The 27,750-nt window shown below is 49.1% G+C and overlaps 1 protein-coding gene across 1 annotated transcript; it reads left to right on the top strand.

Annotated features, from left to right (window-relative positions):
- Positions 1-239: 239 nt before the first annotated feature.
- On the top strand, positions 240-27,096 carry LOC148162898 (synaptosomal-associated protein 47-like). Its single transcript, XM_088017079.1, is given in 6 exon segments — positions 240-456; positions 459-732; positions 16,130-16,698; positions 18,243-18,318; positions 21,030-21,186; positions 26,503-27,096. Coding segments are annotated over 6 exon segments (1,875 nt in total). The 5' UTR covers positions 240-251.
- The last annotated feature ends 654 nt before the right edge of the window (positions 27,097-27,750 follow it).

Here is a 27,750-nt window from a genome sequence, read left to right as displayed (position 1 = left end):
GGGGCTGTCACAGCAGAAGTGGTGTTCTTGTGAAGGATCCTGGGGTGGCAGTCGCATCGAGCCATGGACCTTGGTTCGGGTGGGGTGGGCCTCCATCCTGCCAGTCCCTGGTGTACTCAGCACACCGAGCTGTCCTCCTGTCTGTGGTCCAAGTGTGCTGACACGCGCTAGCCCCACCCATCCGCTAACCTGTCCCTCTCCTCCAGAGGCCGAGTGGCCGTGGCCGTGGAGCAGACCAGCCCGGGAGCCAGATGAGCAGAGAGGTCTGTGTGCACTCCTGGCCTTGCTCCTACTACTTAGAACCGGAGAAGCGATGGGTTCCTGGAAAGCTTTCATTAAGTTCTCACTCCCTGAGATTTACAACTGATAAAACCGGGGAGGCACTGGTCAGCTTCCCCCTGTCTAGTGTGATTGAGATCAAGAAGGAGGCTTCTCACTTTGTCTTCAGGTCTCTCACCTGGAGAAGGACCACCTCAAGCACTGGTTCAGCTCCTTGCAGCCCAGTCGGAATGCAGTCTTCAGCATCATCGAGCATTTCTGGAGAGAGCTGCTGCTGTCTCCATCGGAAGCACCGCTCCCTGTGACGAAGGGGAAGCAGCTGACTGGTCTGATGGCCTGTTCCCAGAATTGCCTGGAAGAGACAGCCTGAGTCCTCCACCATCAGAGCGAGCAGCTGGACAGCATCACCAAGGGCCTGGACAAGATGGAATCTGACCTGGACGTGGCTGACAGGTACAGGGGGCGTTTCTGACACACGGGTCACGCCCCTGCCGTGCGCAGTGACGCCGGGTGGGCGTTGGTGAGGGACACATTCTGTGCCTGGTGCAGAGCTCCAGTCTTGTGTGAATAAGGAAGGCTACCTCGTTTCATCCTATGGGGGAAACAGGCCGAGGGGCCAGGTCACACACATGAAGTTGCTGTTCTGCACGGCCATGTGGCCGCAGGGTTTGAGCTGAAGCTCTTTGGCTCCAGGAGCTGCCGGCTGTGCTGAGACACCAGCCACTCCCAAACCAGGGACCCCCTCCAGTCTTCTAAACAGTGGGGGCCCCAGGGAGCTTTTGTTTATGTGGCTGTGTGCTGACATTGCCGCATTTCTTTAATGTTCTTTTAACAAAAGGCCAACTGATAGGGCCCCTGGGTAGCTCAGTCGTTGGGCGTCTGCCTTTGGCTGGGGTCGTGATCCCAGGGTCCTGGAATCAAGTCCCACATCGGGCTCCCTGCTCAGCGAGAAGCCTGCTGCTTCCTCTCCCGCTCCCCTTGGTCGTGTTCCCTCTCTTGCTGTATTTCTCTTATGTCAAATAAATAAAATCTTAAAAAACAAACCAAAACAAAACACAAAAGTGAGAAGATGAACCTGAGGCTAGAGAAGATGCTTGTAGTATCCACTTGTATTCTCACCCGGGGATTCATACCCAGCTAGGTAGAGAGCTCATATGTCAGAATGAGAAAAAGCCAGTTCAGTAGAAAAATGGGCAGGACGATTGATTGGAGTGTAGGGTCAGCTGCCGTCATGGAGATCCTCAGATCCTGTGGCTTGCAGAAGCTGGGAGGCTATTTCCCCCACAGAGAGGTGCAGGGGAAGGTCGGCGTCCCGGGCAGGTCAAAGGCTCTGCTCTGGGTCACGCCCCGGGGCCCCGTGTTGGCTCCGTGGCTGTGTAAGAAGCTGTTGGCAGCAATCTTCCCAGCCACTGGGAAGGGGGCACAGGGAGGCCAGTGCACACGGCCTTGTTTTTAAGCAGATGAGCCCAGCCCATGAAAGGGAGGTACTGGCACCCCAGTAATTAGAGAAAGGTAAATTAAACCAACAAGTACAGATGTGAGACAACACCGACTGATGGTCAGGGTGTGGGTCGGGACGAGACGTCTTGTATCGCTGTCACTGATGGGACCTGGCCCGGCCCCTGGCAAGACCTAGCTAAGCCGAAGGTGCACAGACCCCATGACGAATCCCAGCGTGTGTGGATGGGCACATTCACTGAGGCAGCTGTAGTCAGTCGATCCTCAAGGGGATGCAGTAATTAGTCACTACTATGTAGTTTTTGGAAAGAGATGAGGTCCAGAGCCGATGGCCAAGGAAGAATTCTTAAGATGTCTTCAGTGCAAAATGGTGGTTTTATTAAAACACAGGGATGGAAACTTGGGCAGAAAGAGCTGCTGCTGGGGGGTATGAGGAGCAAATGATGCTGTACTTTGGGGTGGGGTGGGGAGTAAAGGGAGGTTCCAAAAGGATCTTCATCTGCTAAGGACGACATGGGTTACCAGAGCCCTTGCTATTGTCAGACCAAGGTGGTTTTTCCTTGTAGCCAGGCATTAACGGTAATGCAGTATTTCTCAGTAGGCTGCAGGGTATAAGGACAAAACATTTTATCTACCTTTCCTTCTGCCTTTGTTTCCCACATCACTGCCAACTCGGATTCAAGACACTGATTGCTTTTAGATCTGCACAGACTGACATGGATCCACCTCAAAGCAATGTTAATAACACAAAACCAAGTTGAAAGTAGATGTGTACAAAAGCAAAATTTATAAGAGTTTTTAAATGGGTAAAGTAGCAAAAATGCAGGGAGCACTGAACTGCAAAAGGCCACGCTGGAGGGGCATGCGCAGGGCCACACGTGCCGCAGTTGCACAGCGAGCTCCCACAGAGCCGCCAATGGGTGCTCCTCGTGGGGGTCTCCTGGCTCTTGGGGGTCGTTGGCACAGGTGTTCGGTGAGCATGTGATGCGGTTCTGCCTTTCAGTTTTAAAGTGTGTTCCTTCTGGAACGCCCGTTGTCTGGTTATCGGCCGTCCTGGATTGATCTTCTGATAGTGTTCTCATTTTTCTCCTTGTCTTTTTGTTCTACTATTTCTTGAGTTTCATCTTTGGGGTGGTCACCATAATGGACAGCAGAGCCAAAGCCGTGATCAGAATAGTCTGACTCCGAGAGACCTTGCTCTTGGAGGAGAAGTAGATGGGCAGTTGACCCAGTTCTTTTATTTTTTTAAGATTTTATTTATTTATTTGACAGAGAAAGACATAGCAAGAGAGGGAACACGAGCAAGGAGAGGGGCAGGGAGCCCAATGCGGGGCTCAATCCCAGGACCCCAGGATCACCCGGGTGCCCCAGTTGACCCAGTTCATACTTTGGCTGGGTCAAGTGAGCAAGCCTCTAACTTGAATTAAAAAGCACTCATGGCCCCTGAATCAGCTCCCAGACTTGAAGACTGAGTTTGCAGTTTCGAAACCCCTTGAATGATGGGGAAGCTGGAAGCACCCCAGTTTGCTCCTAAAAGTTTACACCTTTGGGAGCCCCTGGGTGGCTCAGTTGGCTAAGCATCTGCCTTTGGCTTCGGTCATGATCCCAGGGTCCTGCGATCAAGCCCCACATCAGGCTCCTTGCTCTGTGGGGAGCCCGCTTCTCCCTCTTCTCCCCACTTGTACTCTCTCACTGTCTGTCCTTCTCACTCACTCAAATAAATAAATAAAAGCTTTATTAATTAATTAATTAACTAAAGTTTACACCTTTGTTCTTTCTCCCAGCCTTCCCCCACGGGACTTGTGGCATTTAACCAGGGTGGCCGTGCACTAGGGAGCAGGAAGCCACCAGACAGTTTGGGACCCCTGGATGCTGGAAGTGACCTGATGGCAGCAGACCAGTCAGAGTAGGGGCTTCTGGGGGTCAAGGGATCAGTGGAGTTCTAACTGAGGTCTGCCTCGTAGTGTCACAGTGGGCCCAGTAGGCCCCGAACCCATCCCAGTCCTGGAGCACATCATCCAGCAGCAGGCAGAATCGCACACTGGTTCCCTGACCTGTGTAGTGAGGGCTGTTCTGGTGGCCAAGCCAAGTGGGAGCCTCTGGACTGCCTAGAATAGTAACCTCTTCTTGGAGGGATTTCTGAGATCAGTGCCCCCATCAAGGACTGGAAGGGTGCATGGATAGTGAGCCCTGCATCATCTGCACTCAGCTCACTCACTCGACGGTGCAGAACAAAGATGGATTGTCTTAAACTTACCAGGTGGTACTCTTAATTGCAGTTGCTGTTCCCGATGCTTGAGCAAATGAACACATCCTCTGGAACGTTCTCTGCAGTGGTCTGTCTGGCAAATGCTCTTAGGAAGGACCACCAGATCAGCTTGCTTTCAGCCGCCAGCAGTGCATTGTATCGTCCCACCTCAGGGGTATACCAGCTCTCCAGCCCTGTGTCATGCTTTATGTCACAGGGCCCTTGACTGTCTCTCCCTTCACAGGATAGCATGCTGGCCCATTACATGGGGGATACCATGCGGACTGGCTCAAGGAAGAAGTAGCAGCTACTCTAGATGCACTGGAAAGATGTTTGCTTGTCAGAGGTGGGAAAGAAATCTGACAGAAATTAGATACTTTCATCCTCATTGAAATTTCTAGGGATCCAGTGGAGTGGGGCTTGCTGAGGTATCTTTTTATGGTGAAGGATAGATTTTGCATCTGGCTCTTCCTATAACCAAAAGGAAGACACACTTGCGGTGTCTGGGTGGCTCAGTCGCTTAAGCGTCCAACTCTTGGTTTCAGCTCAGGTCATGATCTCAGGGTCATGAGATTGAGCCCCACATCATGCTCTATACCCAGTTGGAAGTCTGCTTGAGGTTCTTTCCCTCTCCCTCCCCCCTCTCCTCTTCCCCCCCACTCACACACATGCTTGTGCATGCTCTCTCTCTCTGTCTCAAATAAATAAAATTTACAAAAGAAAAAAACAAAACTAAAAGGAGACATGGCGCCTAGTGAGCCCCTTAGCATTTTGGAAGCGACATACTCTTCATTTGGGTGTGCTTCTCTGGCCAGTTACCAAGTGACTTGAAAAGATGCTAGTTTTGAGTGGGGTCCGGAATAAGAAGGCTCTGTAGCAGGTCAAGGTGCCACCTGGGCCACATGATCCAGCAGATCCAGTGGCGCTCCAAGTATCTGCGGTAGACAAAGGTGCTCTTTGGAGCCTTTGTGGACCTTTATAGGGAGTCACAGTGTAGGATTTCAAAACAGAGCCCTGCTACAGGAGATCAGGCTCTAGCAGGCCCTGAAAGCATAGGCTAGGTCACATGGCCCCCACTCCTGCCATACCGCCTTTTCTCTCCCAGCCTGCACCGAGGGCACATTCCCTACCTGGGGAACACCCTACAGTCAGTTGACTGAGGAGGAAAATTGTGGAGCCTGGTTTACAGATGGTTTTGTGCAATATGCAGGCATGACTCAGAAATCCTCCCAGTGGGCTGAACTTCAAGCCATGCACCTGAAAATTCATTGTGTTGGAAAGGCAGTCTTGTGCATAAAGTCTTTTGACGCACTCTCAGCCTCATAAGAATGGGTTTTAGGCCTGGAACACATAGCCTGTGCCAGACTTATCCCCTAGTAGGGGAATGGCTTTCCCTGTTACAGGCTCAACCAGTGCTCTTTTGTTCTACAGAAGCATGCATGTGAGTGGCTCTCAGGCACACCCCCAGTCTTCTGTATTTCAGACTCCATAGTTGGGGGGTGGGGGGTTGGTCCTTGAGCTGAAGCGTTAGAGGGATGTACATAAGCCGGTTGTCCTGCATCGGCCGCCAGGGGCACCTGATGTCCGTGAGGTACCAGTGCCTACATTGGACCTGATTTTGTTCCGTCTCTTCTCCATGTGAGTAAAGCTGGGTAAGGCATTGCTCCATCCAGTGCTTGACCATGTTGTGTTCTGTGGTAACTCCAAGATGGCTGTGGGCAGACGTGTTTGGAGGCCCCTGAGATTGGTGACCGTTGTGTGCTACTCTGCTCAACAGTTTCCTTGGAAGGAGGAACGGCTAGAGGCTCAACGGCTTACTGATTGGCTGTGGCCGGTGGTTTGGCTGGATGTTTGGGGAATGGAAGAAACATGATTGGAAACTTCATGACAGGGAGGTCTGGGGTAGAATTATATGGATAGACTTCTCTGAGTGGGACAAAAGGCAAAGATGTATCCCATGTGAACGCTCACCAGAGCCTCTTCAGCAGAGGAGGATTGTGATAATCAAGTGGCTAGGATGACCTTTTCCCTGGATCCCAGCCAGCCTGTTTCCCCAGCATCTCCTGCAGTTGCCCAGTAGGCCCATGAGCAAAGTGACCACGGTGACAGAGATGGAAGTCATGATGGGTCTCAGCAACATGGACTTCAACTCACCAAGGCCAGCCTGGCCACGGCCGCTGCTGCACACCCAAACTGGAGACCAACACTGAGTCTCCAGTATGGCTGTGTTGTCTAGGCTCCTCAGCCAGCTACTTGGTGGTTGGTGATTGATTACATTGGACTGCTTCTTACTGTGAATCTCTTGAATGTGGCAGGTCGCTTGTCTCTTCTTGCTTTCAAAACTCTGTTTTTGTCTTTGGGTTTCAACACTTTAACTATGATGTATCTCCGTGTGGATCTTTATAAGTTTATCCTTCTGGGGGAGTTGTTGAGCTTTGAGTCTTTTCCAAACTATTTTTGTGAACCATGTCTTTCTTGTTGTGTGTGTTCATTGAAATTTCTCTTCCCTTGTGTCTCCATTCTTAGATATCTGGCTCCCATGAAGGGAAAAGGAAATAGGGCTTGTCTCTTTGAATTCTCTAGCTGGAAAGCTGCTTCAGTTCATGGTGGTTGAAACCCCTATGCTAGCCTCTCTGCGATCAAAAGCAGCAAAAGGGCCCCATAGAACTCGAAGAAAACAAATGTGTGTGTGTGTGTGTGTGTGTGTGTGTGTGTGTGTGTGTGTGTCTGTGTGTATACTAAAAATCTGGATTATACGCTTCCTACTTCCTGGAATTCCGTATCTCTCTTTAAATGAAATGAAGACAAATTGGCAACCTGGTTTTGATATCAGGAGTTTGCTGGAATCTAGTTGTAAGTAGTTTGGTTGTATTTCCATTGGCATCTGTGAGTAAATAGTGTGGCCTTGGTGTTGACGTGTTGGAAAATGGCACTCTTGAATGACAGTTTGGCTCTTCACAGTTGAGCCCTATGTAGCTCAGGACTTTGAGGATGTTTTCCATTGTCTTCCTAGTGTATGTTATTGCTAAGTTGTGTAGGATTGTGGCTACTGTTTTCCCCCTTTCCTAGATATTCTGATGTTTTATTCTGAGGTGTCTTTGTAGATTTTTTTAAAACAGTCTTCTCATTTACATACCATAAAATTTACTCATTGTATGTAACAATTCAATGATTTTTGGTAGATTTACAGAGTTGTGCAGACATCACTATAGTCCAATTTTAGGTCAGTTCCGTCACTCCCAGAAGTTGCCTCAAGCCCTTTGGCAGTCACTGTGTTCTTGCCCTGCCCAGGTCACCACTGATCTACTCTTTCTGTGTAGATTTGTCTCTTCTAGAGAGGTCACATATGCATCATGTTTTTGAGGTTCATCCTGGTTGTAGGATAGATCAGTACTTTGTTACTACTTATTTGTTCTTTTTTTTTTTTTTTAAAGTAGGCTCCATGCCCAACATGGGGCTTGAACTCACAACCCTCAGAGCAAGAGTCCCATGCTCTACTGACTGATCCAGCCAGGCGCCCTGTTGCTTTATATTTCTGGCTAATATTCTGTTGTATGATCTATCACATTTTGTTTATCCCTCGACCAGTTTTGACGGGCATTTTCTTGTTTCTGCTTTGTTGCTATTATGAATAGTGCTGCTTTGGATGTTTGTTTTCCTTTCCCTTGGAAGGGAAGTTGCTGGGTCTCTTTAACATTTTGAGAAACTGACCAATTGTTTTCCAAAGTGGCTGCACCATTTTACATCCCCACCAGTAATGTATGAGGGGCTCCAGTTTCTCCACAACCTCACAACACTTGTTACCTATCTTTTTCATTATAACTCTCCTAGTGGGTGTGAGGTGGTGTCTCACTGGGTGGTTGACTTTCATTTTCCTAGTGATAATGAGTATCCTTTCATATGTTTTTTCCATATGTGTATTTTGTTTTCAGATTCTTTGAGCATTTTTTATGTGGTTGTGTTTTTATTATGGAGTTTATAAGAGTTCTTTATAGAAGTTGTTAAGAGTTCTTACAGAGTTCTGGATAAAAGGCCTTTATCAGATACATGATTTGAAAATACTTGCTCCCTTTCTGTGGATTGTCATTTTCTTTTCTTTTTTATAAGATTTATTTATTTATTTTAGATATGGAGTGGGGAGGGAGAGAGAGAATCTCAAGCAAACTCCCCACTCAGCATGGGGCTCAGTCCCACAATCCTGAGATCATGAACAAGAGCCAAAATCAAGAATTAGACGCTTAACCAACTGTGCCACCCAGGTGCCCCCATTTTACTTTCTTGAAGATATTTTTTGAAGCAGAGAATCTTTTTTTTCTCCAAGGAATCAAACAGAATTTATTTTCGAACTAAATAAGACAGATTGAGGGGTGCCTGGGTGGCTCAGTTGGTTAAGCGCTTGCCCTCGGCTCAGGTCATGGTCCCAGGGTCCTGGGATCGAACCCTGCATTGGGCTCCCTGCTTGGCGGGAAGCCTGCTTCTCCCTCTCCCACTCCCCCTGCTTGTGTTCCTGCTCTCGCTGTGTCTCTCTGTCAAATAAATAAATAAAATATTTTTAAAAAAAGATTGAGTAAAAGAAAGTTTTACCTCAACTTTCCCAATAGACATTTTCTCCTCAGACTGCACGTTATCAATTTTAAGTCCCATCAGTGGCCTTCATAATATTCACAAAGGATGTCCAAATTGTGTCATTTGGTTGAAGATTCAAGTTTGAAAATAACAATCTTTCCACTTTTTGTGCTTTAGATTTTTTTTTTACACTAATCTCTGTTCCATATGGAGGGTTTGAACTCATGACCCCAGGAATCAAGAGCCACATGCTCTACGAACTGAACCATCCAGGTGCCCCCACTTTTGTGCTTTAGAACAATTCTCAAAACACATTATGATGCTCCCAGCTCATAACTGTTCAGTTAATTTTTTCTTCTCAAAATAACTTAGAGGAAGAGATTCATTTACTTATGTAATATATATATATATATTCAAAAACAGAACTCATCCAGTTTCTCCCATGTTCATGGTGGGAAAAACTAGTGCAACCCAACAGATGTAGCAAAACATCTGTGTCCTGTTTTGGCTTCTTTGTTTTAAGGGACCAGAGAAAATCCTTTGTTGTTTTCCTTGTGGTTTCAACATAACAGTACCAAATGTCCTTTTCTTCCCCCCGATCTTGATCCAGCATCCAACATTGATCTTTTATATTCAAAAAAATGAGCTTTCCAGAGCTTTGCAGTTTCCCTTCTTCAGACACTGCCAAGCAGACTTCCCTCCCTGGAGCATGTAGTCTGACCGTGGGAGACGACTATGGCACACGTGCACCCGGGCCCACTTCGTGGCCACACCCTCGACTCCTCCTCCAGATACCAGCATCCCAGGGCCTGACTGCATCTCTCATGCCTGTGGCCCAGACCTGGCTCGATGCAGGCCTAAAAGATTTAAAGTGTATCTGTTTTTCTTTCATCATTTGCCTTTGGTGTCATATCTGATTCATTGTCAAATCCAAAGTCACAGAGGTTAACTCTTTTTTAGTCTTTCTGTTTAGGTCTGTGATCCACTTGCAGTTCATGGTATGAGAAATGGGCCCAACTTCTTTTCTTTTTATGTGGGTATCCAGTGGTCTCAGCAATATTTCAATTCAGTGTTTTCCCATTGAATTGTCTTGTTGTCCTTGCTGGAGACCAGCTGACCCTGCACGTAAAGGCTTGTTTCTAGACTGAGTTCTATCATTGATCCACGTGTGGACCCTATGACAGTACCACACCATCCTCATTTCCATAGCTTTGTAGTAAGCTTTGCACTCAGGTAGTGGGAGTCAACCAAATTTATTCTTGTTTTTCAAGATTGTTGGCTAACCTGGGTCCCTTGCATTTCTATATGAATTTCAGGATTAACTGGCCGGTTTCTGCACAAGAGCCAGCTGGGATTTTGATAGAAATTGGACTGAACCTGGAGCAGTTTTGCCATCCTAGCAATGTAATTATTAGTGTGGTGTAAAAACACTTAAATCTGCTGTTTTATTTTTGTGCTACTTGTTACCTCTGTTGCTCATTTCTTTTTTCCCCCCTGCCTCCTGTAGGTTACCTGAATATTAATTCATAATTCCATTGTGACTTACCTACACTGTTGTGAATGTATGTCCTTACATATATTCTTCACCGGACACTCTAGGTATTACGTTGTATATGCATAATTGGTCACAGTGTGCTGGTGTTGACATTTTTTTAAAAGATTTTATTTGTTTATTTGACAGAGAGACACAGCGAGAGAGGGAACACAAGCAGGGGAGTGGGGGAGGGAAAAGCAGGCTTCCCACAGAGCAGGGAGCCCGATACGGGGCTTGATCCCAGGACCCTGGGATCATGACCTGAGCCAAAGGCAGCCGCTTAATGACTGAGCCACCCAGGCACCCCTGGTGTTGACATTTTACCCAATTGACCGGTGTGTAGAAACCTAACCACTGTCTTTATGTCTGTTTACCCTACCAGATTCATATAAATCCTCTGTAAGTTAATTATCTTAACTTCATTTTCCTATTTGAGAACCACAGCAATTTTGTAATTTTTACTTCAAGTGCCATACATATTTTAGCCAGCTCAAAAGAAAAAAGCAAGTGCATTTTATTTCCCTATATTTGTACTCTTTCTGTTTCTCTACCCTCCTTCCTCATGTTCTAGGATTCCTGCCCTTATCAGTTCCTTTCTGATCCATCGACTTCTTCAAGACATTCTTTTAGGGCAGCAATTTCTTTGTGGGTTTACTTCCTCTGAGAATAACTCAATTTCTTCTTTATTCCTGAAGAAAAGTTCCACTCATTGTGGAATTTTGAACCGACAGTTCTTTTCTTTGAGCACTGAAAACCATTGCGCCACTTCTTTCTGGCTCCATGCTTTCTGACGAGAAGTGCGCTGCCATTCAAATTGATTTTCTCCTGTAGGTGAGGTCTCTCGTGCCACTGTCAAGATCTTTTCTTTGTTTAACATAACTTCACGGTAATTTCTTTGGTTTTATGCTGTGCGGGTCGGATTAGTTTGTTGTTTTTTTTTTTTTTAACTCTATGGGCTTATTTATGTCTTTTTGCCTAAATTGGGAAATGTTCGGCCATTATTTGTTTGCGTCCTTTTCCAGCCCCACGCTCTTTCTCTTCTCCTGCTGGAGTGGTGGTGATGAGTGTTCAGTCTTTTGTTTTGGACCCTTGGGTTTGTTGTCATTGTTGTTTTTAGTATTTTCTCCCTGTTGTTCAGATTGGGTAATTTCTGTTATTTGATCTTTAATTTCACAGATTCTTTTATCTGTCATCTCAGGCTGCAGTCTACATCTACCCATTTTTTTTTATCGTATATTGTATTTCTAAGTTCAAAAATTTCCGGATACTTTATTGTGTCTTCTGTTTCTCTGCTAAGACTTTGTGGTTTTTAATTTATTTCCAGCATGTCCATAATTGCTTGTGGAAATACTTTTATGATGGTGCTTTAGAATTCTTGTCCAGTAATTCCATCAGTTTCATCCTGGTTTTGGCATTTGCTTCTATTTTTTATTTAAGAAGAGATTTTCCTGCTTCTTGGCATGGTGATTCATTGTATCCTGGACATTTTGGGTATTAAGACTCTGAATCTTGTTTTTCTGTTTCAGCAGAGCTTTCCCCGACATGGTGCCCCAGGAGTAAGAAGCTGTTTCCTATTGGGGCGCCTGGGTGGCTCAGTGGGTTAACCATCTGACTCTTAATTCGGCTCAGGCCATGATCTCAGGGTGGTGCGATGAAGCCCCACGTTGCGCTCCATGCTGGGCGATGAGACTGCTTGAGATTCTCTCTCTCCCTCCCCCACTCTCTCTCTCTCTCTCTCTTAAAGGAAAGAGGGAAAGAAGGGAAGGAGAAGGGAAGCTGATTCCTCTTACTGCCGTGTGAGGATGAGAGCCCCAATTCCCCACGTGGCCCTTGTTTGTGCCTTGGGATCCCCCACCTGTTGCTGCTGGCTGGGAGTGGGATTTCAAGCTTCCTCATAACTGTGCCCTAGCTGGGAGAATTGGGGGGGTCTTGTTACCATCCCCCTCCACTGAGCCAGTAAGGTTTCCCTTGTTACTGATGGCTCTTCATGTGGCCTTCGCTACCACCATCCCACTTAGGGGAAGGAGTGCTCCTGCAGCCAGGTAAGGGTGGATGTCGAGGCTCCTCAGGTACTTTTTCTGACACTGCTCCAGTTGGGGAAAGCACACCACAGTATAGCTGACTGAGGGTGGACATCCATGCCACCCTTTTTTTAGTCGAAGTATAGTTGATACACAATGCTCTGTTAATTTCAGATGTACAACATAGTGATTTGACAAATTAATGATATACTCAACACAAGTGTAGCTTCCATCTGTGTTGGTATTAAAATACCATTGACCATGTTCCCTATGCTGTACCTTTTCTCTCCATGATTTATTTGTTCCATACTGGAAGCCTGTATCACCCACTCCCCTTCATCCATTTTGCCCCTCCCCCAACCCTCTCCCCTCTGGCAGCCATCAGTTCTCTGTATTTATGGGTCTGTTTCTGCTTTTTGTTTGTTCGTTTGCTTAGTTTTTTAGGTTCTACATATAAGTGAAGTCATGTAGTGTTTGTCTTTCTCTGTCTTATTTCACTTACCATTAATACCCTCTAGCTCCATCCACATGCTTGCAAAAGGCAAGACTTCATTCTTTTTTGTGGCTGAGTAATATTCCACTGTGTGTGTGTGTGTGTGTGTGTGCGTGTGTGTGTGTGTGTGTGTCACATCTTCATTATCCATCTAGGGAGACCCTTGGGTTACCTCCGTATTTTGGATATTGTAAATAATGCTGCAGTAGAGATAGGGGTGTAGATATATTTATCACTAGTGTTTTTATTTTCTTTGGGTAAATACCCAGGAGTGGAATTACTGGATCATATGGTAATTCTGTTTTTAATTTTTGAGGAACCTCCTTACTGTTTTCCAGAGTGACTGTACCAGTTTGCATTCCCATCAGCAGTGCAAGAGGGTTCACCTTTCTCTGCATCCTCACCAACACCTGTTGTCTCCTGTGTTGTTAATTTTAGCCATTCAGACCGGTGTGAGGTGATATCTCAATGTGGTTTTCATTTGTATTTCCCTGATGATGAGTGATGTTGAGATCTTTTCATGTGTCTTTTGGCCACATGGATGTGTTCTATGGGAAAAGGCCTATTCAGATCCTCTGCCCATTTTTTAATTGGATTGTCCATTTGTTTTGGTGATGAATTGTATAAGTTCTTTATACATTTTGGATATTAACCTCTTATCAGATATATCGTTTGCCAATAACGTTTCCCATTCAGTAGATTGCCTTTTTGTTTTGTCAATGATTTCCTTTGCCGTGCAGAAGCTTTTTATTTTGATGTAGTCCCAACAGTTTGTTTTCACTTTTCTTTCCATTGCCTAAAGAGACATATCCATAAATATGTTACCAAGGCGGATGTCAAGGCGATTTTACTGTATATGTTTTCTTTTAGGAGTTTTATGGATTCAAGTCGCACATTTAATCCTTTAATCCATTTTGAGCTAATTTTTGTGTATGGTGTAAGAAAGAGTCCTATTTCATTCTTTTGCATGTGGCTGTCTAGTTTTCACACCACCATTTGTTGAAGAGACTGTCCTTTCCCTGTTGTATATTCTTGCCTCCTTCGTCATAGATTAATTGACAGTGTAAGTGTGGGTGTATTTCTGGGCTCTCTGTTGTATTCCTTTGATCGGTGTGTCTGCTTTTGTGTCAGTACTGCGTACTGTTATGATTACTACAACTTGGTAGTATATCCTGAAATCTGGGATTCTGATACCTCTACCTCCAGCTTTGTTCTTCTTTCTCAAGATCACTTTGGCTAGTTGAGGTCTTTTGTGGTTCCATACAAATTTTAGTATTATTCTAGTTCTGTGGAAAATGCTCTTGGTATTTTGATAGGGATTGCGTTAAATCGGTTGATTGCTCTGGGAATTATGGACATTTTCACAGTATAAATTATTCTGGTCCATGAGCATAGTATGTATTTCAATTTGCTTGTGTCATCTTTGTTTGTTTGTTTGTTTTTAATCAAGGTCTGATAGTTTTCAGAGTAGAAGTCTTTCATTTCCTTGGTTAAATTTATCCCTAAGGTATTTTATTATTTTTGGTACATTCGTAAATGGGATTTTCTTTTCTAAATTTCTCTTGTTGCCACTTTGTTATGGGTGTTCATATTCTTAAACTACTTCTTGCTTCAGTTTTGGAATGTTGGGTGTTTTGAGTATTTTGTCTATTTCATATAAGTTGTCCCATTTATTGGTGTAAAGTTGGGTATGATATCCCCTAGAAGGCTTTCCAGGGCTAAAAGAATCTATGGTGATGCCTCCCTTTTTATTCCTGATCTTGGTAATGTGCATTTTCTTTGCTTTATTCTTTTTTTTAAGATTTTATTTATTTATTTGACAGAGAGCGAGAGAGCACAAGCAGGGGGAGCAGCAGAGGGAGAGGGAGAAGCAGCCTCCCCACAGAGCAGGGAGCCTGATGCGGGGGATCCCAGGACCGTGGGATCATGACCTGAGCCAAAGGCAGATGCTTAACCGACTGAACCACCTAGGCAGCCCTCTTTGTTTTATTCTTGTTCATGTCTTGTAAGGGTTTAATTTTTAAAAATTACTTCAAAGAACCAACTTTTGGCTTTGTTAATATTTTCTTTTCTTCTGTTTTCAGTTTCATTGATTTCTGCTTTTCCGTTCTTCTACTCTGGGTTTAATTTATAACTTTTCACAACAGAAGCTTAAATCACTGATTATAAACCTTTCTGAGAAGTTTTCAAATACACACATTGAGAACTATAAATTTTCCTCGTGACTGCTCTATTTGCATCCTGCCATTTCCTGCATATTGTTTTGTTTCATTCACTTCCGATATTGTCCAATTCCCTTTATTTAGAATTGTACTTAATCTCCAAATATTTGAGAACTTTCTATTAGTCTTTTGTCATTAATTTCAGATTTCATTTCTTTGGGGACAGATGGTATACTTGAAATTTATTGAGACGTGTTATACTCTTTTCTTAAAGTTCTGAATATACTTTAAAAGAGTGTGTATTCAGCGGTTGGATGATGTTTCCATAAATACCAGTCAGCCAGAGTGGATTAAATAGTGTTTATATTCTTACTCATCATTTTTGTCTTCTTGCTGTGTTAATTATGGAGTGAAATTTGTTGAAATCTACAACTGTGATTGTCTATTTCTCCTTTTAGTTTTGTTAATTTTTGCTTAATGAATTTTGAAATTGTGTTAGATATACATGTTTAGTATTAAGTCTTTTTGTCAAATTGACTCTCTTATTATTATGTATTCTCTGTCTTTATCCCTGGTAACACTCCCTGACTTAGAGTTTATTTTCGGCACAATATGTCTTTTTTCCAGTCCCTTTGCTTTTGATGTTTCTGTGTCCTTATATTTCAGTGTTTCTTATAAACAAGACATAGCTGTGTCTTGGTGGTTTTTTCTTTAATCCAGGCTGACAGTCTGCCTTTAAATTAGAGGATTTAGTCTATTTACATTTAGTATAATTACTAATATGGTTGAGTCTAACTCCACCATCTTGATATTTATTTTCTGTTGATACCATTTGATCTTTGTTCCTTTGCTTTTCTTTCCTGCTTCCTTTTTTACTTTTGCTACAAGGTCAATCTGTTTGTATTTGTGGGTATTTTACAGTGGTGCCATCCACTGTGGTAGCCACTAGCCACATGTACTTAAGTTGAAAATTCAGTCCCTCGTGATATCAGCCACACTCTGGATGCCCAGTAGCCACACATGCTTGTTACCACATTGGAAAGGAGAGATTACTGCAGAAAGTTCCAGATTGAGGTCAGGATTTATTTTGAGTCAGAATTACCCAGGGTCCAATGTGAAAAGGGCATCGTTCTAGTCAGAAGACGTGTGTTCATGTTTTGTGTTTACTACTGATGGGCTTTGTGTCCGTAGGCCTACGAGATCCTGCTCTTAGCCTCAGTTTTCTTTTCTAAAACACACGGATAGTAATTCCTGCTCTTCCGCTTCACGCAGTGCTTGTGGAAAAGAACACTACAAAATGGTTAACAGTTTTCAGGAAAACATTAAAACTCAGTTGACTGTGTTTCTGTGTTTTGTTTGGTCTTTTAGGTTGCTGACAGAGCTGGAGTCCCCTTGGTGGCCCTTTAGCTCCAAGCTTTGGAAGATGCCAGCAGAAACAACGCCCAAGGGGGGCACCTCAACGGCTAGTCCCAAAGCTCTTGAAAAAGAAGGGGTAGTGGTCCAAATTCCTGCTGTTATCTCCCAGGGAACAGCATCTCATGTTAAAGCAGGAAGTCTTACCATCCTTGTGTCCGGGTTGGAAATCCATGACTCGAGTTCTTTGCTCATGCACAGATTTGAAAGAGAAGATATAGACGACATTAAGGTTCACACACCTTATGAAATTAGCATCCTCCAATGGTTCATCGGGAAGCCAGACATAGCTTATCACCTGATATCCGCCAAGATGCCCGAGGCTGTCCCCATTTTGGAGGTGCAGTTCAGCAAGAAGATGGAGTTGTTAGAAGGTGGCTTGACACCCGGAAGTGCCAGCACATCTTCCCCAGCAGAGAAGGGCTGCTATGTCTGGCAGGTGGGTGAGTGCGCGTCGGTCTTCAGGGGCACGGCCTGTGGTACACCGTTAACGTGCTGTGTCACTGAGAGCATCTGCTGGTTCTGTGCACCACTGCAGACTGTCCATTTGTTTGTAAATGAGAACACTTCAGACCGTTTTCCTCAATACCTGCAACCTCAGACTGTGTGAGTCCCGGAGCGTGGGTGTATCACACACTGGACGGCTGTGTGGGTTTCCCCTGAGCTCAGCAAGGCTCAGTGGCACTTTCAGAACAGAGGAAGGCTCCAAGGTAGGCGATTCCCCCTTTCCTCTGTGTGACTCAGGGCACCTAGCTGCCCACCCTGGTGGGTGTCCAGTCCCTCCACCCCTGACCTTGGCATCAGTCTGGGACATCCCAGCCCACCTTCCAGGGACATGTTTAGGAATCAGAATCTCTGAAAACTGCAGCATAGTTTTTGTGGGTTTGCAGGCCTCCACCGTCGGTGAGGTGTGCTGTCCTCCGAGTGTCTCTGGGGAGCACGGAGCTGGGCATGGCCAGGGGTCGCAAGGGTCCCAGGTCGCAGGCCCAGCCCCAGCCTCGCCCACAGCAGCCTGGGGTCATCTGACTTCTCAGATTTGCCGTCCTGATGGTATCCGGTGGCATCTTGCTGGTGTCTTTATTTTCATGTCTGACGTGGAGCATCTGACGCTCCTTATTGCTTTTGGGCTTCACATGTTTCTCTGTGGATTGCCTATTCTGTGGTTTTTGTTTTTTTATTCTGCTGTGCTGTTTGTTTAGTCCATGTTGTAGGTATGCATCCCTGTTGGCTTTAGAAGCTACCACCTCTGCCAGACTGTCATTGTCCGTTACAGAAATCCTTAATTGGGTAAATTCCCCTTGAGTTTGTTTCTGCACCCATCTTAAGAAATCCCAAAGTCATAAAATACCTTATTTTCCCATAGGTGATCTTATGTCTGTGTTACTGTGATTTTTCTAACAGGCTAGTAGGCTTTCCTTATTGACTTTGATTGCTGGATGTCTGTTACAATAAGAGATATGTTTGCTTCTTTTTGTTCTGAAGTGATTGATTTCAGTGCTAATATGTAACCTGGTTCCCTAACACAAGAATATTTTGATGTTATTCTACATGGCTTCACGTTTCAAAAGAAATTTACCTGAAAATAGATCTGTCCCATAAGCACCAAAATTTTGGAAGTGTTAATGTAAACAGGTAATTTTTTGGCATTTCCAGATTTTTCTTTGGCCCTTCTCAAGGCAGGACTGGGAAGCCCGTAAAGGGGCCGAGAAGGGTGGGCAGTAGAAGGGAGCCCAAGACCCTGATGAGGGAGGCGTCAGGCCAGGCCGTCGGTGCCCCCACCCTGCGGTTTGCCCCTGGGGGGCTGGGGCTGGTCAGTGAGGGGACCTGGGGCTGTTAGGCCTGACACAGAACGCCTTCAGCCATTGATTCTGCTGATGGAGAACTCCCCGTGCCAGGCACAGTGCCGGGCCCCCACAGTCCCTCTTGTCATGGAGCTCCACGACATTCGTGGGTTTTCTGTGTACCTGGTGGTTTTGGAGAGAGTGTTGCGTGCCAGTTGCGGGATGCCAGCACACTCTATGCAGGGGATAAGAGGCTTGCTGGGCCTGCTCTGACCCCGAATGTCCAGGTGCAGACAGGGCTGGAGAGGAGCAGGAAGTGCGTGCCAGGGCCTCTGTGGCCGTGGTCCAGCAGCAGGAGCCTAGGTGAGTGTGGATTCCACAGGGCCCGCCATCAGGAAGGGCACAGGCCAAGGCTGTTGACCACAGGCTGCACGTCTTCCTCCTCAGGGAAGCCTCACATAAAGTCAGCTGGTGCTGGGCCTTCGCCACATCCAGAGACACGTTCTCAGCAGCACCTAGATTCAGGATGTGTGGCCTCGCCTGTCAGTCACAGACGGTGTGTGTGTGGAAGGAGTGGGACCACCTCCACGATGACAGATGGGTTTTCATCCTGGTGCTCACTTTAGCCTCTGGGGTGGAGGGGTTCCCACAGCATGTCTGCATCTGCATGGAGCAAGAGGTGCCATGCTCCCTCGGTGAGGCCACCCTGCCCCGGGAGTGGATGAGGGCGCAGGTGATGAGGAGGGGAGGCCAGGGAGAGGCCAGCACGTGGGCTTGGGAGCAGAATAGCAGGACTGCGTCTGGCTTGCTGGGGACTTCACGGGAGGCCTGGGCGGGCCCTCTCTGTCACCTCTGATGTTGTTTCCAGCACCTGTGTTTTCACTGTCCCACAGTGGAAAATGCAGAAGCGGTGGGGGTGGAAATCATGACTTGACATCTCAGAAATTTACCCCGTCCTCCCGAAGCCGTGTTGGTAGCTGTGTGGCCAGCGGGGGGCAGTGTCACCACAGGACCGGGTTTGCCTTGCGTCAGTGTGGGGAAGAACTTTCCAGAGACCTCTGCAGTCCTGTGCAGTGTAGGTGGCCCGGGCAGCGACTGGCCCCAGGGGTCTCCTGGGCTTCAGGGGCTGGGAATGACACAGGTGGCCTGCGTTCACCCTGGGGAAGAGCAGTGGAAAATGGCTGTTTTCTTGCACAGCATCTTTAGGATACCCTTTACATCTTAGCGTGGATTCAGACTTGAGGAAGAGCTGGGAGGAGAGTCCCCCGTGGCTGCCATCCTCACTGTCACAGCTGACGAGCCTGTCTGAGCTCTGTCTAGATCCCCTCGTGCTTGCCGTTGCAGGACACCGTCTGGAGTCCCCCACGACGGGTGGTGTCTCCCTGGGCTCTCCTTACTCTGAAGGTCTCGACGGCGCGTAGGAGGCGTGCTGAGGTTTTGTACACCGTGTCGTGATTGCACTCTTGTCTCATGTTGTCTCATGGTCCTGGGTTGATGGTTTTAGGAAGAAGACTCCAGAGCATGGCCCATGCTTAGCAATTGATGGTATTTTGGGTAATTTTTGTCTTTGTTGTTTGCCAGTGGCCACGTTTGAGAGAAGCTTTCTCTGACCACCTCATTTAAGAGACAACACTCGCCCTCGGGTGCTGTTGCCCTCTGATTGGCTGCCGTGCTCTCACACTGGGACAAGTACTGCATCTGGACAGGACGCAACTTGTCTCTTGATGACCACATCTCCAGCACCCAGAACAGGCCCAGGCATCCAGGAGCACACTCATCTGCATGAAATAGTACACATCTGGGACCCAGACTTCACCGTGCCCAGGCCGCAGTCCTTGAACCTGACACTCCCCCCTGACCCACGGCCTCAACTCAGACCACTGAGGCCATTCACAGCACCAGCACATCAGGCCTGTCATGCCCCTAAGCTCTAAGCCTAACCCCAGGTTGGCTATTGAGCATCTCTTCCCAGAGCCTTGCTCCAAAGCACCAGGTATCCGGGACACCCGAGCAGTATCAAGGGATTCGGGCTGCCACCTGGAAGGAAACCGCACCAATGTGAACTCTGGAAAGCACTCAGAGCAGAACTCCGAACGCCCATCCCTGCGAAACTGCACTTTCTGTGCCGCCTGGCGGCAAACCCTGAGCCTGACTCCCAACCTGATCCCACCCTCAAGACACACTGCCCATCCCAGCTCGCCACAGTTCCCACAGACCAGGAGTGCCGTGCACCTGGGCCCTAACCCTAACCCTAACCCTAAACCTCACGTGGCTTCTGAGAGATCTCTCCCTAGGTCCCTGGCTCCATGCCCCAGGGATTTGCGCCACCGAAGCAATACTGGAGGACACAGACTGACACCACAAAGCAAAATGCACCATTTGGCACTTCTGAAAGCGCTGAGAGCAGGAGAGCTATGCCTGCCGTACCCCTGGGCCCTAACCCCGACCCTAGGTGGGCTCCTGAGTGCCTTGTTTCCGCAGGTCTCGCTCCAGAGCCCCACGGACAGGGCACACCTGAGCAATACCAGAGGACTCAGCTTGCCACCAAGAAAGAAACCCCGCTGGTTGGAACCCCGGAAAGGATTCACAGCAGGAGAGCGCTGCATGCCCACCCCAGCGAACCCACACTTTCAGCGGTCCCCTGGCCGAAAAGAAGAGCAAGACACTCACGCTGACTAAAGACACTCACGCTGACCCACACCCTCGACCCTCACCTCCGGGAACCTCAACGCAGCGCTGGCACATCAGACGTCCCGTGCCCCTATGTCCTAACCCTCACCCTGGGTTGGCTGCTCAGGGGTCAGTCCCCAGAACCTGTCTCCAAAGTCCCAAAGATTCGGGACACCTGAGCAATATCGAGGGACTCAGGCTGCCACCCGGAAGGAAAACGCGCCATTGGGAACTCGGGAAAGCATTCGGAACAGAACTCTGAATGCCCAGCCCAAGGAACGCGCAAATTTTGCACCTTCTGGCAGCCAACTCTGAGCCTGACACTCAACCTGACCCACGCCCTCAAGACAAACCCCCGAGAAGCAAGCCACAGTGCTGGCACGTCGGGCCTGCCGTGCCCCTAGGCCCGCACCCTATCCCTCGCTGGCTTCTGAGGGCTATGGCCCCAGAGGCCTGGCTCTAAAGCCACAGGGATCGGAGGCACCTGAGGAATACCAGAGGATGCAGCCTGTCTCCCAGAAGGAAAACGCACCATTGGGAACTCAGGGCAAAGCTTTCCGAGTAGGAGAATCCTGCGTGCCCATCGCAGCGAAATGCCACTTTCAAAGGCCCCCTGCCCACAAACCCTGAGCCTGAAACTCATCCTGACCCACACCCCCAACTTGGATCCCCCGTACCCCAAAGCTTGCCCCAGAGTGGCCAAATCAGGACTCCAATGACCCTAGGCCCTAAGTCTATCCCTAGTGTGGCTTCTAAGTTTCTGTATCCAGAAGCCTGCCTCCAAAGCCCCAGGGATGGCAGTAAGTGAGCGACATCAGAGGACTCAAATGCCAAAAAGAATTCAAACGCACTACTTGCAACTCCGGAGAGTGTTCCGAATAAGAGAATTCAGAATGCACATCCCAGCCAACGCACAAATTTGGTGCCCTCAGGTGGCCAACCCTCAGCCTGATACTAAACCTGGCCCACTCCCTCAAGACAGACCCCCCAGAGCAGGCTACGGTGCTTGCACGTCAGGCCTGCCATGCCCCTGGGCCCTATCCGTGACCCTACAGAGGCTTCTGAAGGGTCTGTCCCCAGGGGCCTGGCTCCAAAGCCCCAGGGACTGGGGAGACCTGACCAGGGCCAGAGGACTAAGCCTGCCAATAAACAGGAAAAAGTGCCATTGGGAACTCCGGAAAGCTTTCTGAGCAGGAGAACTGTGTCGGTCCATCCCAACGAACCCCGAGTTCAACGTGCCCAGGCCACAATCCCTGAGCCTGACACTCCCCACTGACCCACGGCCTCAACTCAGACCCCAGGAAGCTCATCACAGTGCCGGCACATCAGGCCTGTCACACCCCTAGGCCCTAAGCCTCACCCTAGCTTGGCAACGGAGTGGACTGTCCTCGGACCCTGGCTACGGAGTCCCAGGGGTGGCTGTAACTGAGCAACACTAGAGGACTCAAACGTCAAAAAGAATTCAAACACACTACTTTCAATTTCGGAAAGCATTCAGAACCGGAGAAATCCGAATGCCCAACCTAGCGAATGCACAAATTTGGCGCCCTCTGGCGGCGAACCCTGAATCTGATGCTCAACCTGACCCTCGCCCTCAAAATAAACCTCCCAGAGCTGGCTACAACCTTGCACGTCAGGCCTGCCATGCCCCTAGGCCCTAATGGTGACCCTATGGATGTTTCTGAAGGGTCTGTCCCCCAAGGGGCCTGGCTCCAAAGCCCTAGGGACTGGGGACACCTGACCAGTGCCAGAGGACACAACCTGACACTAAAATGGAAAACGTGCCATTGGAAACTCCGGTAAGCATTCCGAGCAGGAGAACTGTGCCGGTCCATCCCAACGAACCCCGATCTCAATGTTCCCAGGCCGCAATCCCTTAGCCTGATACTCCCCCCTGACCCACAGCCTCAACTCAGTCCCCAGGAAGCTCATCACAGCGTTGGCACATCAGGCCTGTCATGCCCCTAAGCCCTAAGCCTCACCCTAGGTTGGCTTCTGAGCGCTCTGTCCCTAGAACTAGCTCCAAAGCCACAGGGATTTGGGACACCTGACAAGTATCAGAGGACTCAACCTGCCACCTCAAAGGAAAACGTGCCATTGGGAACTCCGGTAAGCATTCCGAGCAGGAGAACTGTGCTGGTCCATCCCAACAAAACCCAAGTTCAACGTGCCCACACTGCAATCCCTGAGCCTGACACTCCCCCCGACCCACAGCCTCAGCCAGACCAGGGAAGCTCATCACAGCGCCGGCACATCAGGCCTGTCATGCCCCTCAGCCCTAAGGCTCACCCTAGGTTGGCTTCTGAGCGGTCTGTCTCCAGAGCCTGGCTCCAAAGCCCCAGGGACTTCAGACACCTGACCAGGGCCAGAGGACTCAGCCTGCCACTAAAAAGGAAAACGTGCCATGGGGAACTCCAGTAAGCATTCCAAGCAGGAGAACTGCGCCGGTCCATCCCAATGAACCCCGACTTCAGCGTGCCCAGGCCGCAGTCCTTGAGCCTGACAGTCCCCCCCCGACCCATGGCCTCAACTCAGACCACTGAGGCCATTCACAGCACCAGCACATAAGGCCTGTCATGCCCCTAAGCCCTAAGCCTAACCCTAGGTTGGCTTCTGAGCGTCTCTCCCCAGAGCCTTGCTCCATAGCACCAGGTATTCGGGACAGCCGAGCATTATCAAGGGATTCGGGCTGCCACCCAGAAGGAAACCACACCACTGGGAACTCTGGGAAACGCTCAGAGCAGAACTCTGAATGCCCATCCCGGCGAAACTGAACTTTCTGCACCGCCTGGAGGCAAACCCTGAGCCTGAAACTCAACCTGACTCCCGCCCTCAAAACACACTGCCCATCCCAAGCTCGCCACAGTTCCCGCAGACCAGGGGTGCCGTGCACCTGGGCCCTAACCCTAACCATCACGTGGCTTCTGAGAGGTCTCTCCCTAGGTCCCTGGCTCCATGCCCCAGGGATTTGGGCCACCTGAGCATTACAGGAGGACACAGACTGACACCATAAAGCAAAATGCACCATTTGACACTTCTGAAAGCATTGAGAGCAGGAGAGCTCTACCTGCCATGCCCCTAGGCCCTAACCCCAACCCTAGGTGGGCTCCTGACTGCTTTATTCCCACAAGTCTCGGTCCAGAGACTAACCCGTACCCTAACCCTAACCCATACTGTAACCCTAACCCATACCCTAACCCTAACTCGTACCCTAACGCTAACCCATACCCTAACGCTAACCCGTACCCGTCACCTAAACCCTAACCCCTAACCCGTACCCCAACCCGTACCCTAACCCGTACCTTAACCCTAACCCATACCCTAATCCTAACCCGTACACTAGCCTGTAGCCTAACCCTAACCCGTACCCTAAACCATACCCTAACCCGTACCCTAACATTAAATCCTACCCCCAAACCATAAATCCTATCCCTGATGCTATCCAAAACTGTAACCAAAACCCTGAACTTTAACCCCTTTCTTCTTTTTCCCTGGCCTGGAGTTTCCTTGTTCCCAACCATGTGCATAGTCTCCGTTCCATGGAAAGTTCATCCCCCTAAAATATTTCTGAGTCTCAGTTTTAAATCTGCACAGCTCAGTCCCATTCAGAATGGTTGCCTTAGGTTCTAGGGCTTACCTGTAATTAACGCTCCCAGGTGTACCCATGAGGATTACTCCTGCAGCCCAAGTCGTCTCGGTCCTGGAAAGGCAGTCCACTCTCCTTCAGTCTCAAAGCACATTTTTGTTGGATAGGGTAAGTTCTTGTGGGCCCAAGAGCCCCCTCCCAAGACCCAGCCTTTCAAGATTCTTGCCCTGTTCCAGGTTCCTGCCTATCTGGACCTCCATATTTTGTGCATAAGCAGTAGGTACCTCCCCAGCCTGCCAATGTCAGCTGGGGTCTCTCAGGCCTGTGGAGGACAACCTGGTCCCAACCCATCTGCTGGTCACCTGGCTGTTGGGATCAAAGCCCCACAACTATTTCTTTGGCAGCAGTTTTAATGTGACTATCAGCCCCAGGACCGTCTGCCTGTTCGATCCCCAGCTTCGTCAGTCCTCACAGGTGTCTACTATACGGAGATAACATGTTATCTAACATTTAATCCGCTGCACCGGCCAAGGAAGCCCACTCTCCTCCAGCTCAGCCTTCAAAGGAAATAGGTACATTTGAGTTAGTACAGGCTTGGAAATGGATAGATTCCACGTACCCCCAACAGCCCGCTCCTGAAACCAGGCTTCTTCTGAACTTCTCGCTGTACAGATCCCTGGGTACATCCCTGTGTGGGACGTGTGTGTGCAGTATGCAGTGATCAACCAGTTTTGTGTGTCCAGGACCCTACAAGCCAGTGGAGTTCCGACCTCCACAACAAATTGACCTTCTGAAAGGAGGGGGCACACCCCTGAAAATCGTTGTGTGGTGGTAGATTTCCACGTTTGGACTGATTGCACACTGGGGATGCTGAGTTGCACAGCAATCAGTGCTCCCAGCTGTTTCATTGAAGGGTACCCCAGCGAGTCTGTGGAGCCCCATAATGGCAAGGATGTGCAGCTTCCTCCAGCTGGGCCTTTAGGGGGAATATGTGCATTTGGAATTAGGCAGATATCCGGTGCTCCCAGCAGCCCGCTCCTAGGGCAGGGCCTCTCCCTAGAGCTGCCCTATTCCAGCTCCTTGGCTCCCCAGATCTGCCCAGCTTGTGCACGCACACCACACATCCTTCAGCCTGCAGAGGGCAGCCTGAGCCCCACAGGTCTGTGGAATCCCTCTGCATACCTCCCAGGGAAAGGGTTACACCCCTGAAAATCTCTCTCAGCAGCACCCACCTTTAGACTGCCAGCAGTCAGACCCCGTTTGGACCGGCTTCCTGAAGGGGCTCTGGGTCTCTCTTCTTAAACACGGCCCAGACAGTCCCTCACTCTCACCCGCCTCTTCCAAGGGGCTTGACTTAGGGTCCATCTTGTCTGATATGGGGATGGCACACCACGTCTCCACTGGTTAATGTCTGTATGGAGGATCTTTTCCACCCTCTCACTTTAACCCTCTTTGTGTCACCGGGTCCCAGGTGAACCTCCTGGAGACAGCATGCAGCTGGATCTTGTCTTTTAAAACTAATCCTAACTGGAGCTCTGCCTTTAACTGGAGACATCCGCTCATTACTTCTAATGTAAATGAGCAGGAAGAACTCACTTCAGTCATTTCCTATGTGTTTTCTGTATGTCTTCAGCTTCTTTTCACTGAGTCAAGATTTATTTCCAACCTTGAAAACATTTGGACTCATCAAAATGGTGCTGCTGTAATTTCTTATCCTACTTTAGTGCTTCATATAGAGATTTTCAGACATAGACACAGTGACCCAGCCCGACAGCACGTGGTAAGAGTTACAAAGGCCTCGGCTATTTAACAAAACCGAAAGTGACAACCAAATAATGCAGCACAGGACTTACGCGTCCTTGATGAGGACATAATCAGGAGCAAGTTATTCAACCAAACCAAATGCAAATTTGTTTTTACACTTTTCATGTGTACTTTTAGTCTGCTTCATACAGCCACTGATAATTGAGGAAATTTTCAAGTACGCGATGTCTAAATATTTTTTTAAGAATTTTATGTATTTGGAATAGAGAGTGAGCAGGGGGAGGGGCGGGGGAGAGGGAGAAGCAGGCTCTCAGTCACTGAGCTGGGAGCCCGGCGGGGCTCCGGCCCTGGACCTGGAGATCCTGACCTGAGCTGAAGTCCGAGGCTTAACAGACTGAGCCACCCAGGCGCCCTGGGATTTCTAAGTATTTTACTAAAGAAGACACGAAAAGGCCACAAACTACAAATTCCTACACCAAAGAGGGAAACACGGCCCAGCTGCATTTACCCGTGTCCCCGCCCCTCAGCACCGCAGGAGGCCCGCCCGCCGCCCGCCGACCCAGCGGCCAAGCAGCCCTACCCGGGCCCGGCCATCCCGGGCACCTCCCGCCCGCCCTCCCGGCACCGCGCTAGCCAGCCCGTACCGCGGAGGGGTCCTTCAGGCCTCGGGCCGGGCAGCCCTCCTGCGGGTCCTTGTGCGGTTGCCTAGCAGCTGCGAGGACGCGAACGGAGCCGGAAGCGGAGTGCGGCGCCCCAGAGAACCCGGCTGGCCCGAGGGCTCCGGGGCGGGAGCGGGACCGGGGAGCGGGGCGGGGCGGGGGACGGGCGCCCACGGGGACATGGCTGGCCGCCGGCGGGCCCACCGGGGGAGTCCAGGGTCGCACCTCGTTTCCCTCAGGTGGCAGGCCCAGCCTTGGGATGCACCGTCCTTGGGCCCCGGGCGGGAGAAGCACGGATCGCTGGGTTCATTCCGCGGTGTGGGGGGAGGGCAGTGCAGCCTGACGGGGAAGGTTGGTTCCCAGATGTGTCGGGTGCCCAAAAGATGTTGGTCGAATGAGAGAGGCCTTGCGAGGTGGATGGCGGAGCGCCAGCTGTTGACGGTCTTCGAGCCTGGAGTTTAGGTCTGGGTTTGGCTTTGGAGCAGGTCCCTCTGCTCCAGGGGGAGATGGAAGGGGCAGCCCCTCGCTCTGCTCACCAACCACCTACCGCTTGCCATGCACGGGTCATGAGATGAGGGTACCTGGGTCAACAAGGCTCAGCCCTACCTGAGCAGCGGTACCGTCAGGGAACTCTGGGTCCTGTGGCCACATAGCTGATGAGGGTAAAGCAGGGGGTGTGTTTGAACCCAGACAGACTGACGAATCCTGAAAATACTCATGCCTGCTTCATCAGTCCCTGTTGCAGCCCCAGCAGGAAAAGACAGCGTCCTTGGTCTTCCTCACCCAAAGTTCCTCCCTCATGCTCCTGTACCCTCTGCCATCTGTCTTTGCAACCAGAACACAGGACCATCTTGCACTTGAAACGTGCACACAGTGAACAGGTGAACAGGTATGAGACTGTTGCTTGTTGCAGCAACTGCCCAGCCAGGAGCCCGGGGGTTTCTTTCTGGAGCCTGCCATCTTTAATTCTCAAGTGGCTAATCCAGCATTTAGGCTTGATCTGGGCCCTGACCAGAGTGGGCAGTTGACCTGAGGTCATCGAAATCTCTTTCTCAGGAATTCACAGATGGACATAAGCAATTCTGGTTGAGGGCAGACTCCTGCCTGGGGTTGGCC

This window comes from Eumetopias jubatus, unplaced genomic scaffold (genome assembly GCF_037043125.1).
Source record: "Eumetopias jubatus isolate StellerSeaLion01/CBP00866 unplaced genomic scaffold, mEumJub1_p1.0 scaffold_12, whole genome shotgun sequence".
Classification (NCBI taxonomy): Eukaryota; Metazoa; Chordata; class Mammalia; order Carnivora; family Otariidae; genus Eumetopias; species Eumetopias jubatus.
The sequence above is the reverse complement of the archived record's forward strand: the minus strand, read 5'-3'. Positions and strand labels throughout refer to the sequence as shown.